General features: G+C 50.1%; 1 protein-coding gene across 41 annotated transcripts in view; it reads left to right on the plus strand.

Annotated features, from left to right (window-relative positions):
* The window catches only part of LOC127489004 (trafficking protein particle complex subunit 9-like), a 279821-nt gene that overhangs the window by 42977 nt on the left and 222380 nt on the right, over positions 1-14464 (plus strand). For 40 of the 41 annotated variants that reach the window (XM_070063885.1, XM_070063890.1, XM_070063887.1 and 37 more), the window contains one exon: positions 5895-6047. In XM_070063885.1, the coding sequence (XP_069919986.1) occupies positions 5895-6047 (153 nt within the window). Of the gene's footprint in view, positions 1-5894; positions 6048-14464 lie in introns of those variants that run through there. The other variant, XM_070063891.1, reaches the window with a different exon arrangement.

The following is a 14464-nucleotide window of genomic DNA, read 5'->3' on the forward strand; positions in this document are numbered from 1 at the left end:
CACAGTGGCCATACCAGTTTATAATCTGACCTGCAGTGGATTAGGGTGCCTCTTCCCCCACATCCTCAAGGCTGTTGTAGTATCAATTTGCATTTCCCTGATGGCTAGTGATCCTGAGCATTTCTGCATGCGTTTGTTGGCCGTTGAGATTTCCTTCCTTGAAATATTTACCTGTTGAAGTCCCTTGCCCATTTCTTGGTGTTTTGTTTTGCTGTTGTTGAGTTTCTTGAAAGTGTCTGGTAGTTTATTCTTTATCAGTTGCGTGCTTTGCAACTATTAGTTTGCCTCTTCACTTTGCTGAGTGTCTCTTTGGCAGTGCAGAAGCTTCTCATTTTTTTTTTTTGGTGTCCTCTTCTATTTCATTCTTTAATCTTTTGTGATTCCCAGATATTGAACATCCTTGGTTAAGTTGATTCCAAGCTCTTTTATTTTCTTTGTCGCTATGTGAACGGGATTGGTCTTTGAAGTCCTTTCTCAGCCATGACATTGTCTGTGTATACAAATAGGCTCCTGATGTTCTTTGCTGCCACTTTACCACACTCTACTCTGAGTTTCAATACTGTCTTAGTGGAGTCTTTTGTCCCCACGTGTACACATTCCTTCCAGGGAGATGAGCTGTTACACTCCACTGCATTTCAGGACCAGGATTATCTAGTGATTTAACCCTTTACTTATAATTCACCAGCAACAAGTCATCCTTTGTAGACTTGGGAAGATGTCAATACTCACTCTTGCTTAAATAGTCCCAGATTCAGAAAAGTCTACTGTTTGTTTAAGCTTTCCAACAAATGACCACATGTGCGAGGGTGTGCACACAGGCAGACACATGCACATATGTAGCCACACCCACACACAATCCTGGATGTCTTTTCTCTTCAACAAGAAGTGCTGACTCCATGCCAGCGTGATTGAAGATTCATGCAGGTTTTGACTGGGCCGAGCTTCTTGGGCTGCGTCTTTTCCCACGGATGCTGGAGCTCAGCCCGGGCACAGGGAGAAGCCGGCAACCACAGGCAGAGCTGAGCGGTCCCTGCCTCATCATCCAGTGCTACTCGGTGTTACGATGCTGACACCACTTTTTTCAGGGGGAGAATGAGTGACGTGTGCCCCACAGTTGACTTCTGTTTCTCCTTTTTCCTCTGGCCGCACGTCCCTCTGTGGGATTTTGAGAGGCTGCATTCTTCATTCTGTCTGATAGCACAGAAATACAGAGAAGAAACAAACAGGAAGGGCTGCCTGCGAGGCAGGGCCTGGTCTTGAATCTGGTGCCTGAGCTGTGTAGCTTTCTGTGATACTGCAGCCACAGAGACGGCTCACTGGCCCTGCCCACTGCTGCATGCTGTGTCTTAGCCATAAAGGCTTTGGTTGTTTGGCATTAGATGGTCCCTGAGTGTGGCACTGTCTGTAACTTGCACACATCACTTAAGGCACAGAGTTTCCTACAACATAAGCAGAGTGTTCGGTGTCTGAGTGTCCTCATGCTGGCCTCCAGGTGTGAGCCCTGGAGCATCACTGACATTCTGGCCTTGTGCCAGCAGTTTTCACACCTCTTCTCATGCTCTGCCCTGCCGCACGTGTATGGGGGACGGCCCGGCCCCTTACACTCCTCAGATTCCTCAGGGTTTGCTTTCCCTCTCCTGGATGTTGCTGTTGCTGGGTTGTCTGCTAGTGACCAGCTGCCTGACTTGGCTTGAGCGATTTGACTGCTGGGGGCTTAAAGTGCCTCCTGGATACTCACTGGGATCTAGTCTTGCCCTCATGCAGAATGACACCAGCACAGACACCAGCTGCCTGGCTCTTGGTGTTTTGGTGACAGCACTTAGCACTGAGCCCATGTTTGCCCCCTGCTCCTGCACTTCCTTTGGGGTTGTGGTTGGCAGGTGCCTCCTGCAGATCAGCAACAGTCAGGGTTTATGTTCCTCGCACCTCCCTTCTCCGCCATACACCACCGCCTCTCAGTCCCCCTGCCCCTAGGGCTCTTTGGCCTCAGTCCCAGAGTTCATCTCTCCAGTGAAGCACTTTTGAGGAAGGAAAAGCCCTCTGGACAGGCGAGGAGAGTGCTGTAGCTGGTTGTAACATGTAGCCCTCCGCCCCACTAGTTATGGATTTCTGATAGGCTAGATGGGTAGCTGCCAAGTCTGGGACCCAGCAGTTCAAGCCACTGGGCAATGAGTCTTCCTTTAGTTCTGGGCCCCCAGATGTGGGCAGTGAATTCAGCAGGCAGTTACTGTCCCCATTCTCTATGATGCAGTGGTGGTGATATTTACACATTACTCAGATTCACGGGAGCCTCATCTCCATCTGGTCTATGTTGGCGGCCTCCGCTGTGCAGTCAGAGACCTCTCCCCTGACTCCTCTCGAGGGCAGGGGTCACATCTTCCTGGTCTCTTTGTCCTCAGAACCTTGCCTCATGCCTGCCATGAGGCTCCTCAGTGGCTGTGCAATGAATGCTCCTTGCACGAGTGAAATGGGCAGTGTGGAATGTGAGAAGCAAACCTCACTGGGGCCCGGGCTTTTTCATCCATCTTCCCAGCAGTTTCTGGGTGCCGCGTTGCTATGCTAAGTCTTCGCATTGCTTCATGTTACCATCATGCTGACTCTGTTACCACCTCCTCTGAGGACAGGTCATCTTGGCTGACAGAGGACTTGGAGCCCTACCTGTCCCGAGAGCTGCAGAAGGGCAAAGCTGGGCTTCACACTCAGGTGGGCAGATGCCAGAGCTCCCATACTTGAGTGTTCCGTGTTGTTTTCTGCATGCCCTCCATGAAGTTCCCTTGTACGAAGCCTCCTCTTTGGAGTTCACTCCGGCTCTGGTCAGGGCCTCAGATAGGTGGGAGGAGGCCATTGCCATGCAAGCGCTGAGTCCTGGTTCCACGACTTACCAGCTGCTTGGCTTTGGGCAAATTGCTGTAAATCTCTGTGCTGTAATTGATTCTTTTATGACTTGGGATGGAGCACCTCTGTTGGGAAGCTGCTAACTAGGCAGTTGCTCCAAGTCCTGCCCTGCTTGCCTGGGGCTGTTCCTGCTGGATGGTCCCTCCGGATGGTCCCTGCCTTGCCAAGTGAGCACAGTAGTGGCATGGAGAGGCAGAGCTCACCTAATTAGTGTGGGCGGGCTAGTTTTTCCTTAGCCTGGCCAAATTCTTAGTAGGCATCTGATTGCCTGCCAATGCACGTGGCTGCCACAGAGTTAATCTGCTGCCCCAGGGAAGTTTATTCAGCTGGCTGAGACGAGCCTGGTACTTGGGGACACACAGTCCCTGTGATTTGCTGCCCCTGTCATCAGGAAACATTACTGCCCTGCCACAGTGTGGGGCACCATGAAGGCATGTGCATTGGCTCAGAACCCACCTCTCTGTCAGGTGGGCCACAGGCCTTGGTGTGGTTGGTCTTGCATGTGGATGTTCAGCCAGGACCCACAGGCTTCTCACTGCATGAAACCAGGTTAGGGGGGCAGGGGCCTAGACTTAGAGAGCTATTAGCGCAGATTTATACAAGTGTGTGTGTGTGTGTGTGTGTGTGTGTGTATGCAGGCTCAAGGGGACTTCCCAAAGCTCATGGAAGAACAGAACTAAAAGTAATTTATTTGGTGCCAAACGTTTTTGAAATCCACGCATGCTTTATTCATAATGTACTTTTCTCATGAATGATTTGAAGGTCCCTCATATGCAAGCATTTTAATCTTTTTTGGCATCAAAATAAACTTACCCTTTAATTCTATTTTCTGTGAACTTCTTGAAGTATCCTTGTGTGTATTTCTTTATAAAAGCATGATAAAAGCTCATTGCAGAAAATTCAAAAAATACAAAACCATTTGAAATAACCCATGATCCCATGACTCCAAGCAAACTAATATTAGTATATAGATATGTTTTCATTTTTTCTACTTGAGTACTTTTATGCATTTGAAATTACATTGCACATTCAGTGTGGCATCCTGGTTTTTTTTTTCCGTGTAACTTGTTTCCATCTGTTCTAATTATAAACCGAATTATAAACCGAACACTGTGACTTGGTCCACACTGTTGTCACTTTTGTCTTCTTCCCCGTGCCAGGTCCTGTTCATGGCTGGAGGGGCAGAAATATGGTGGCAGCTAGTGCTAGAGTGTGCCTGCTGACTGCTGGGCCGGGGTCCCACACTCTACAGGGCTAGCTCATCCTCACACGGCCCTGGGGAGGGACTACTCACTTAGGACAAGGAGAGAGGGGTTTTTGAGACATGGGAGGAGTCATTAACACTGCCCAAGTGCTGTTCTAGTCCATACTGTGTTCTAAGCATTTGGCTTCTATTACCTTGTTGACCTGGCATGACAGCCCATCTTACAGATGGCTAAACTGACAGACACGGATGTTTGGTGGCTCACTTAGGACACGCAGCCAGGGCTGGCAGGTGAGGAGAGATGCCCTGTCCTGGAGCTGGTGCTCCTAACCCTCATGGTGCCTGCCTCTCCAGGCAGGTGCTGGGTCTCAGTGTTGGGGGCTGGTGCCATCCATTGATTGATTGATTGGTAGGAGAATAAGTCCCTTGGATATAGTATCCTACTTGTCAGGGCATGGAAGGGTTGTGTGTATGTGTGTGGGGGACAAGGCCCACAGGAACGCAGCCCATGAGTGGGGCTGTGGAGGACAAGTGGGACCCCTCTGTGGCAGGAGGGCAGTGGGGCTGGGAGCTTCTCAGTGGAGCAGAGTTGGAAGCTGACCTTGTGGCACAGACATTGGAGGTTGTCAGTTTTCCCAGGTGTGCTGGCTGCAGAGAATACTGGGCCTTGGTTGGATGTCTCACATCTCACTCCCAGTTACTAATGAAGGAGGGATGGCCACTTCCCAGGCCACACTGGGTGTCCCCTGTGTCTCTTCCTGTCCTTCCATAGGGTGCCTTGCTGTGAGTGATGATGACCCCACTCCATTCTCTGCCGCGGTCACCGTGTGCAACCTCTGCACCAGCCCCTGATGCAATGATGATGCCCCCTGCCCTGTTCTCTGCAGAGGTCACCATGCACAGCTTCTTTTTTTTATTTTTTGACAGGCAGAGTGGACAGTGAGAGAGAGAGACAGAGAGAAAGGTCTTCCTTTGCCATTGGTTCACCCTCCAATGGCCGCCGTGGCCAGCATACTGCGCTGATCCGATGGCAGGAGCCAGGTGCTTCTGGTCTCCCATGGGGTGCAGGGCCCAAGCACTTGGGCCATCCTCCACTGCACTCCCTGGCCACAGCAGACAGCTGGCCTGGAAGAGGGGCAACCGGGACAGAATCCAGCGCCCCGACCGGGACTAGAACCCAGTGTGCCGGCACTGCAATGCGGAGGATTAGCCTAGTGAGCCACGGTGCTGGTCACCGTGCACAGCTTCTGCACCAGCCCCCGATGCAGTGGCCGTCGCCCCCATGCTGTCTGCAGACAAACCGCAGCTCAGGATTTACCATTCTGCACAGTGCTCCAGGCCCAAGGCCGCTTCCTCGCTGGCCCTGCCTGAGGCTCTGCTCTTAGCTGTGTGTTTCTAATTCTGGATTCCTTTCTCTGAAGCAGTGTCCCTGCTTTACATGGGTCTGTTTCCCTCACAGCAGTACAATACAGAAAATGTTCATGGTGGAGAAACTTAGCTTCACTTGCCAGAGCCACAGGCCTTCATTTCGTCTGCAGATCCGGCGGCTCCCCAGGAGGGACGGTGGCCTGGCCTTGGACCTGTGCCTTGGTGTGATGCATTCTCCCTCCTCTTTGTGCCTCACGGCCTCTTCTGATTCAGGGCTTTTCCTAGGACTTTGCTTTCTGACATCTTGAATGGTTCTCACTTTTGTTTTTGAGCGTGTGCCAGAATTTCCCAGCCGGGTTGGTGTCAGTCTCATTGTGCCTCTGCTCTGCCATCACCATCAACATCACTATTGTTGTTATCATTGCAGAGAAACTGTATGGCAACTTCCTGAGCTGGAAGCTGGAAGAAACCCTCGCCCAGTTCCCCCTGCAGCCTGGGCAAGCAGCCACCTTCACTGTCACCATCAAAGCGAGCCTGGACTTCTCCTGCCAGGAGGGTCTCCTGCAGGACCTGAGTGATGGTAAGCGGCTCCCTCATTTCTGAGAGCTCACCTGCTCCCAGGTGTGTGTTGTAGTCAGCTCTCTGTGGCACCTGTGGGGAGCAACTCGGACTAGACTAAGTTACTGGAATTAAGACTTATTCTATGCATCTGCTCTCCCACAATATGGCGCTGAGAAGGGAGAAACAGCTTCTACACAGCTGCCTCCAGTTCAACCAATAAACTGTAGGACCTACTCCTGATTGGAGGAGAGCAGCGTACTCGGTGTGTGGGTAGCAGAGTTGGGATTGGTGGAAGAGGACTATAAAGGAGGAGAGAGACAACATGCACCAGGAACATCTGAGGGGAACATCTAAGAGGAACACCTGTGCATCCCCTGAGAGAGCCGGCCGGTGGTGTGCCACTCCCCTGCGGAAGTGGGGAAAGTGGCTAGGGGGAATCGCCCTTCCACGGAGGTGGAAGGGTCGGTAGCCAACCCGGGAAGAACCAGCAGCAAGCCTGGGAAGGGCCGAGCAGATAAAAGAACAGCGCAGGGTCCTGTGTCGTTCCTCCACGAAGAGGGGGAGCGACATAGTGGTGCCGTGACTCGGATAGGAAACCTAGGAGGGAAGAAACAGGAAGAAGTGGGAAAATACTGGAGAGAGAGACTAGTAAAGAGCCTAGGGAAAAGCCGGACGGAAAAGGTGCCGGAAGAAGCTATCAAAAGCCTAGGCATAGACTCAGATACGGACTACGGGGGGAAGCTGGGAGAAATCTCTAAGGTCGAAAGCGAAAGTGAAAGCTAGAACAAACAGACTTGGATACGGACTGCGGGGAGAAGCCAGGAGAAATGAGGGAGGAATATTGTTGGAAGAAAACTTAGGGAAACATACAGGGTAGAGAAAAATGTTAGGGAGGATGAAGCTGCGGGGGCAGGCTGAGGCGGAGACGTAAGCCAGCTTGGAATTCTTTAAGTCAGCCCGGGGAGCAAAAGGTGAAAAGTTAAACCAGAGGCGGAAACGTGGGCCAGGTTGGAATCCGTCAGATTAGCCCTGGGAGCAAAAGACGGGAAGCCAAACCATAAGGCGGAGACACGTAAGCTAGGTTGAATTCGCCAGGTTAGCCCAGGGAACTTAGATTGAATACCGGTGGCGGAAACGTAAGCTACGCTGTGTGACTCGCGGAAGCCGCCGCATGCAGAGAGAGCGCACGGGGTGTGAATAGATAGGGAACGTGGGGCTAGTGTGAGGCCGTGGTGCGGGCGCGATGGGGCGCGGAGACCGCGGAGTGCGCGCGCAAAGCCGGGAAGCCACGCAGATGAGAGAAGCGCGGGCTGAAGTGGCTCAGAGCTGGGAAGCTGCCAAGAGGCAGCCTCGGGGCGGGCGCCGGGAAGCCGCAGGGATAAGAGAAACAGAAGTTTTAGAAGTAAAATGAGAGAAATAGGAATGCTGGCAGATAGAAGTAAAATGGGAGAGATAGGAATGCCCGGAGATAGAGAAATAGAGAAAAACAAGGCCTCCCCTCAACATGGCAATGAGAGAGCTTGGATTTGGTCTGCCTGATTAGTAAGACGATAAGCACCTGTGGGTGGCTGCAGGTCACCGAAGACAGGCACGTTATCAACACCAATAAGTCTCCCCACAATAAGGCAATGAGAAGGCTTGGATTCGGTTTGCCTGATTGTTAGGGCTTGTAAGCACCTGCAGGCAGTTCTAGCAGAGCAGAGCATGTGCTGCAGGGCACCGAACACAGGCACGCATCAGCGCCTAAAAACCTCCTCACAACATGGCAAAGAGAGGACCCGGATTCGGTTTGCCTGGTTGATAGTGCTTGTAAGCACCTGTGGGCAACTCCAGCAAGCAGAGCAGAGTGTGAGCCATGGGGGCACCGAAGACAGGCGCGTATCAACGCCAAAAATAAAAAGAAAGGGGGATCTGTGGGGAGCAACTCGGACTAGACTAAGTTACTGGAATTAAGACTTATTCTATGCATCTGCTCTCCCACAATATGGCGCTGAGAAGGGAGAAACAGCTTCTACACAGCTGCCTCCAGTTCAACCAATAAACTGTAGGACCTACTCCTGATTGGAGGAGAGCAGCGTACTCGGCGTGTGGGTAGCAGAGTTGGGATTGATGGAAGAGGACTATAAAGGAGGAGAGAGACAACATGCACCAGGAACATCTGAGGGAACACCTGTGCAGCCCCCGAGAGAGCCGGCCGGCGGTGTGCTGCTCCCCTGCGGAAGTGGGGAAAGTGGCTAGGGGGAACCGCCCTTCCACGGAGGTGGAAGGGATGGTAGCCAACCCGGGAAGAACCAGCAGCAAACCCGGGGAGGGCCGAGCAGATAAAAGAACAGCGCAGGGTCCTGTGTCGTTCCTCCGCGAAGAGGGGGAGCGACAGCACCCACCACCGGTCATGTGACTCGCTCAACCGAGACCTTGCCCCTGCACTTGGTTAGCAGCGTGGCTTACTGCAGGCACATTATAGAGACAGTTTCTCAATTCCCACTCTTGACCATCTTGTCCTGATGTGCTAGGTGGTTGTCCTGAGGGAGTGGAATGCTGTGATTTTTCCCCCAAGTGTACCTGCTGTGTTGGTGGAACACACAGTGGTGATGATGGAGTTCTCCCATCTGGTGATGCCAGTAAGGAGACGGAGCTGGGGGCAATGGGAATTGTATCTGCTGCAGCACCAGGCCTGGCCGCGTGGGGATGTGAGTTCACGGGTTAGCTGTGTCAGGTTGTCACATGCTCTTCTGGAGGCCTTGGGGGGTGTGTTAGTCAGCTCAAGCTACTGTAACAAACCCCACACCTGGCCTGGCCTGACCACAGACATTGATTTTCTGACGGTTCTCAGCATTGCAAGTCTGACCCAGGTGCTAGCATGGTTGGGTCCTGGTGAGGGTGGCCATCTTCTTGCTGTGTTCTAATGGGGTGGAGACAGATCAGCTCTCTGGTATTTCTTCCCTTTCTTTTTATTTTTTTAAGATTTATTTATTTACTTGAAGGGCAGTTATGGGTGTGGGATGAGGGAGACACACAGGGACACATGTGCATGCCCACACACACACAAACACACAGAGAGGGAGAGAAGAAAGATTTTCCATCTGCTGGTTCACTCCCCAAGTAGCCACAATGGCTGGGACTATGCCTGGCAGAAGTCAGGAATCTGGAAAACCATCTAGGTTTCCAGTGTGTGTGTCAGGGGCCCAAGCTTGGGCCATCTCCTGCTCCTTTTCCAGGCATGTTAGCAGAGAACTGGATCAGAAGTGGAGTAGCCAAGACATGAACTGGTGTTCACATGGGGTTCTGGAGACACAGGCGGTGACTTAACCACCTGTGCTGTAACACCAGCCCCAGTAAGAACATTTCAATCCTGTGTTTTAAGGACTTTAGAGTCCTCGTATACAGTGCGTGACTTTCATCTCCATGAACATGCTGTAAATGACAGACCCTCCTGTGGGTATTTTTGGTCTGGGTATTCCTGGGTGTGTTGCAGCTGCTGTTCCTTGTCCATTCACCTGCCAAGGGGCATTCATGCATTTCCATTGTCTTGGCTGTGGTGAGCAGTGCTGCAGTGGACATGTAAGTGAAGACATGGTTCTGCCATATACATATATGTATTCTTGTATATATCACATACACACATATTCACATGTACAAATCACATACATATACACATGCATATTACACACACATGTCACACACAGATATCACACACATGTACATACACACATGACATACATGTACGTATACACCTTACATGCACATGTGCATAAATCCGGATGTGGGCTGGTGCGGTCGTGGGAGAGCTTGAGTTGTTTTTAGCCTTTAGGGACCCTCTGTGCTTGTTTTCAAAATGCTGTACTGACTGACGTTCCCCTGAGAAGTGTGCTAGATCCCTCTTTCTGCACCTGTGGCCTGGGTCTTTTGGTAATAGCCAGTCTGGTGGAGTGACATGATGTCTTACATGGTTTTATTTTTATTTATCTATTTTAAAGATTTATATGTTTATTTGAAAGTTAGAGTTGGAAGAGAGAGGGAGGGACAGAGCGAGGGCTCTTTCATCTGGTGGTTTGCTCCCCAGATGGCTGCAATGGCCAAGCTGTGCCAGGCCGAAGCCAGGAGCCAGGAGCTCCTGGATGCAGGGGCACAAACACGTGGGCTGTCCTCCACTGCTTTTCCCAGCTCATTAGCAGAGAGCTGGATTGGAAGGGAAGTGAGTGGGACAAAAACCAGTGCCCAGGTGGGATGTAGCGTCTCAGGTGGCAGCTTACCCACAGTGTCACAACACTGGCCTCTCTGTTGTGATTTTAATTTGCATTTCTCTGATAATTGGAGATGGTTACTTGTATGTCTTCTTTCGAGAAGTGTCCATTCAGGGGATGTTTTCTTGTTACTGATTCATTTGAGTTCTTTGTATTAAGATAGTAGCCCCTCACCTGATAAATGATTTCAAATATTCTCTCAGTGTGTGCGTCAGTTCTCTACTCTGTTGCTTGTTTCCTTTGCTTGGAGAAGGATTTTCTTGTATGCAATCTCATATGTCTATTTTTTGCTTTTGCCGCCCATGCCTTTGGGGTCACATCCAAGAAATTACTGCTCAGATCAATGCCATGGACCTTTCCCTCTGCATTCCTCTAGTCATTTTAGAGTTTTGGGTCTTATGGTTAAGAATTTATTTACTTATTGGGATATGTGTTTATGTATGTGTGAATGTGTACATATATAGATATCAAGTCTCTAGCACAAACCACTATCACAGGCATTTAATTTTAATTTATTTTCATCTTATTTGAAAAGCAAAGGAGGTTGAGAGAGAGAGAAAGAGAGAGAGAGAGAGAGAAAGAGAGAGAGAGGGGAGAGGGATCTCCCATTTTCTAGCTCACTCCTACAATGCCCAAAATGGCCCCAGGGCTGAAACTAGGAATTAGGAACTAAATCCAGGTATCTGACATTGGTGGCAAGAACCCAGTTATTCGAGCCATCACCACTGCTTCCCAGGGTCTGCCCCGGCGGGAAGCTGGAGTCAGGAGCCTGAGCCCTAATGTGTGACATGGGTGTCCTAAGCACTAGGCCAGATACCATCCTTTAGAAGGTGCGTGGCATAAGGACCCTGTCTTGTTCTGTCCTGTGTTCCCAGCTTTTTGGCCGTGACAGGCAAAGGGCTTTGTGTCTTGTGGTGTGGATCATGAATGGGTCCTCTTTCTCCTGCTTCTCCCCTGAGTGTGTGGGTTCTGAAGTTGTGTTCCTGTTCTTTCTTGTGAGCATGTCCCCCTCAGAATTGCCCCCAGCTTCTCTGTTGAGTTGTTGAAGATCTCAGAGTTCTCATCCACGCGTCTGTGGCTCAGCTCCCTGCACGGCCATTCCATTTGCTTTCCTGTATCAGGGAGCTTGTTGGGGTCTCTCCTGCTACTCTGTGTTGGGCAGCTGGGGCTGCTGGAGCAAAGCACCACAGGACAAGTGGCTCAGGCAGCAGAAATTGCTTTCTCACGTCTGGAGACTGGGAAGGCCGAGACCATGGTGCTGGCAGAGTGTGTTTCCCGCTCACTGTGTCCTCACTTGGAGGAGGCCGAAGGGAACTCTGGTGTTTCTACCTCTTCTTATCAGGGGGAGACCCCACCCTCCTGAGCTTAGCCACCCCGGCCACCTCCCAAAGGCCTCGCCTCCTCATGCCCTCGCCTTGGGGTCCAGGGCCTCAGCACCTGGATTTTAGAGGGACAGACAGTTCAGTCCACGGCAGCCTGCATAGAATTTGCTGTCTCTCTGCAGTGTTTGATGAACCATCAGGAAGTTCCTTCGGCTTGTGCTGGTGCTTAAGAAAACAATTTCTTTATGTTGTTCACAAGCAGGCTTAGCACTGGGTGCGTTAACAATGGAGAAAGTCAAGGGGACGTCTTACCAGGCTTCAAGCATCAGATGCGGTGGATTTTCTCGGTTTGTGTGGTGCTCTGTGCCTCTGCACTGCGTGTTCCTCTCAGTGGGCAGTGGGTAAACAGATCCCGAGTTCTCCCCCAGAAGGGAGTTGGGCATAATGAGTGGTGCCCAGGGCCAGGGTCCTGGGCAGGCTCAGCAGTCAGACAGACTCCCAGTGGGGATTATTTGTGAGCAGCAGGGGGCAGTACCACGTGTAAAGTCGTTGCCTAGGAACAGCATACAAGCTTCCAGTGGACATCTGAGCTCTGTGGGTTTTGGTGGCACCTTCAGTGTTCGATACTGACCTGCTTGGTGGTGTCTTTGCCTTGGCATCTGTCATGGGAAAGGCTCAGGCATTCCCTCTGCCATCCTTAGTGGAGAACGAAGTGGTAGTTTGTGGCTCACATGTGGGAACACCTTCCTCTGGCTTTTGAAATAAAAGCAAATCAGAACTAGCATTTTGGATACCCTGTGGTTTGTAAATGCAATGAGGGAGCCACACACCTATGTGGGACAGGACATGTGTGTGTGTGTATGTGTGTGTGTGTGATGCCCCCCTTGCTGATCATGGTTAACAGAAGCGCAATGCTGATTGTTTGCACAGAAAAAGGCAGAACAGGCCAGGGTCATGGGAGAGCAAGGTGGACACCCAAGGACCGTGGGGATTTTGGTGCAGGCTGTGAATTATCACTTGCAGTTCCACCTGTGCAGTCACGAGGCCACCGTGAAGCCCTTGTCTAGGGAAAGCTTCAGGCTCAGGGGCAGAGGCTCATCTGTGGCCTCCTGCAAGCAGGAGCTGACCCTGCGGTGGCTCTCAGTCTGCCCCTCTCAGAAGCATTTAACTGGGGAGTTAACTCCATTTAACTGTGGGCCCCGTTTGTTCCTTGGCAAGGACTCACACGAACTCAGGCTTCTGGAATGAGGTGTTGCTGTTTGTTTTGCAGTAGGAGGTTGTGCTGGGCTCTTTCTTCCTGTGATTCCTGTTCACTGTCCCACCAACAGGTACAGCAGAGAGCAGGCTGCTGGATGCTATGGAGGCATGGGGGGAGTCCCTGGTGCTGGACGTTGTTAAGTGCCCTCTCACACCAACTCTGTAAGGTAGATACTGGTTTTCAATCACTGCTTGATAGAAACAATTAGAAAGTCTGCTCTTGCTTAAAAATAGAAGAGAAAGAACAATCCAGTGCTATGCACTGTCCTTTTTTAAAAAAAGATTTATCTTATTTATTTGAAAGTCAGAGTTACAGAGAAAGGTAGAGACAGAGAGAGAGAGAGATCATCCATCCACTGGTTCACTCCCCAGATGGCCGCACGGCCAAAGATGCATGCTTTGCAACTGTTAGTTGACCTCTACATTTTGCTGAGTGTCTCTTTGGCAGTGCAGAAGATTCTCAATTTGTTGTTGTTGTTGTTGTTGCTGTTGTTGTTTGGTGTCCTCTGATAGGAAACTAGGAGCTTCATCCTGGTATCACAGGTGGGTACAGGGCCCCAAGGACTTCGGCCATCCTCCACTTCTGTTCTGGGAAAGATTGATTTTTTATGGTAGGCATCCTTGCATTTCCAGAGTAACTCTCAGTTGCGCGCAATGTGCTAAGCCTTGGTTGTGCTTCTGGATGGCGTCTAGTCATATTTTGTTGAGGCTTATGACACATTCACTACGGATATATATATATATATATATATATGCCATTTTCTTTATAATGTGCTTGTTTGGGATGTTGGGATAATGCTGGTCTGATGGAATGAAATGGAAGGCTTTTCCTCTTCATCTTCTATTTGGAAGGGTGTGCGAATCACGGATTTTAATTATCTTCTAAATGGGAGTTCTCACCAATGGAGCCATCTGGTCCTGGACTTTCCTTCATGTTCTTCATGTCTTTTTTGTTTGTTTTGGTTTCCCTGCTACTACAGTGTCTTTGGAAATTATAAGTGTATTCAGAGTTTCTTGTTTCACTGTATTCAGTTTTAGTGGTTTGCATCTTTCGGAGAATCAAGCCACTCTATCTAGGTTGACCAAATCCCCGTGCCTTGGTTTTTCCCTAGTATTTTTGGTTTATTATTTTGGCAAGGTTGGTAGTGATGTCCTCTCTGTCATTTCTGTTGTCAAGTCACTTGCGTCTGTTCTCCTTTTTTTCCTCTGTTTCCTGAGGATAAACGTTTTGTCAGTTTCACTAAGTTTTCCAGAACTGTATTTTGGTCTCACTGAATGTCTGTTGTGATATTTTCTATGCCGTTGGGTTGATTTCTGTTTGCATCTTTTCCTCCTTCCAGTTTCTTAAATTTACTTTACTGTTCTAGTGTTTAAGGTAGTTAAAACTGGATTTATAGATCCGATGTCTGTATTCTGTAATATATACCTGCAGAGCAATACAATTTCTCATGTGAAATTGGTCCTGTCAACATGGAAAACTGTATGGGTGTACCCACTACTGGGAACATATTGAAGGAAATGAAATCATTGTGTAGACAGAGAGGCTTTCACAGGCCTATGCTTATTGCAGGAGGATGCACAATAGCCAGGCTGTGCAGTCTGCAGACGCATGT

This window comes from Oryctolagus cuniculus, chromosome 19 (genome assembly GCF_964237555.1).
Source record: "Oryctolagus cuniculus chromosome 19, mOryCun1.1, whole genome shotgun sequence".
Lineage (NCBI taxonomy): Eukaryota > Metazoa > Chordata > Mammalia > Lagomorpha > Leporidae > Oryctolagus > Oryctolagus cuniculus.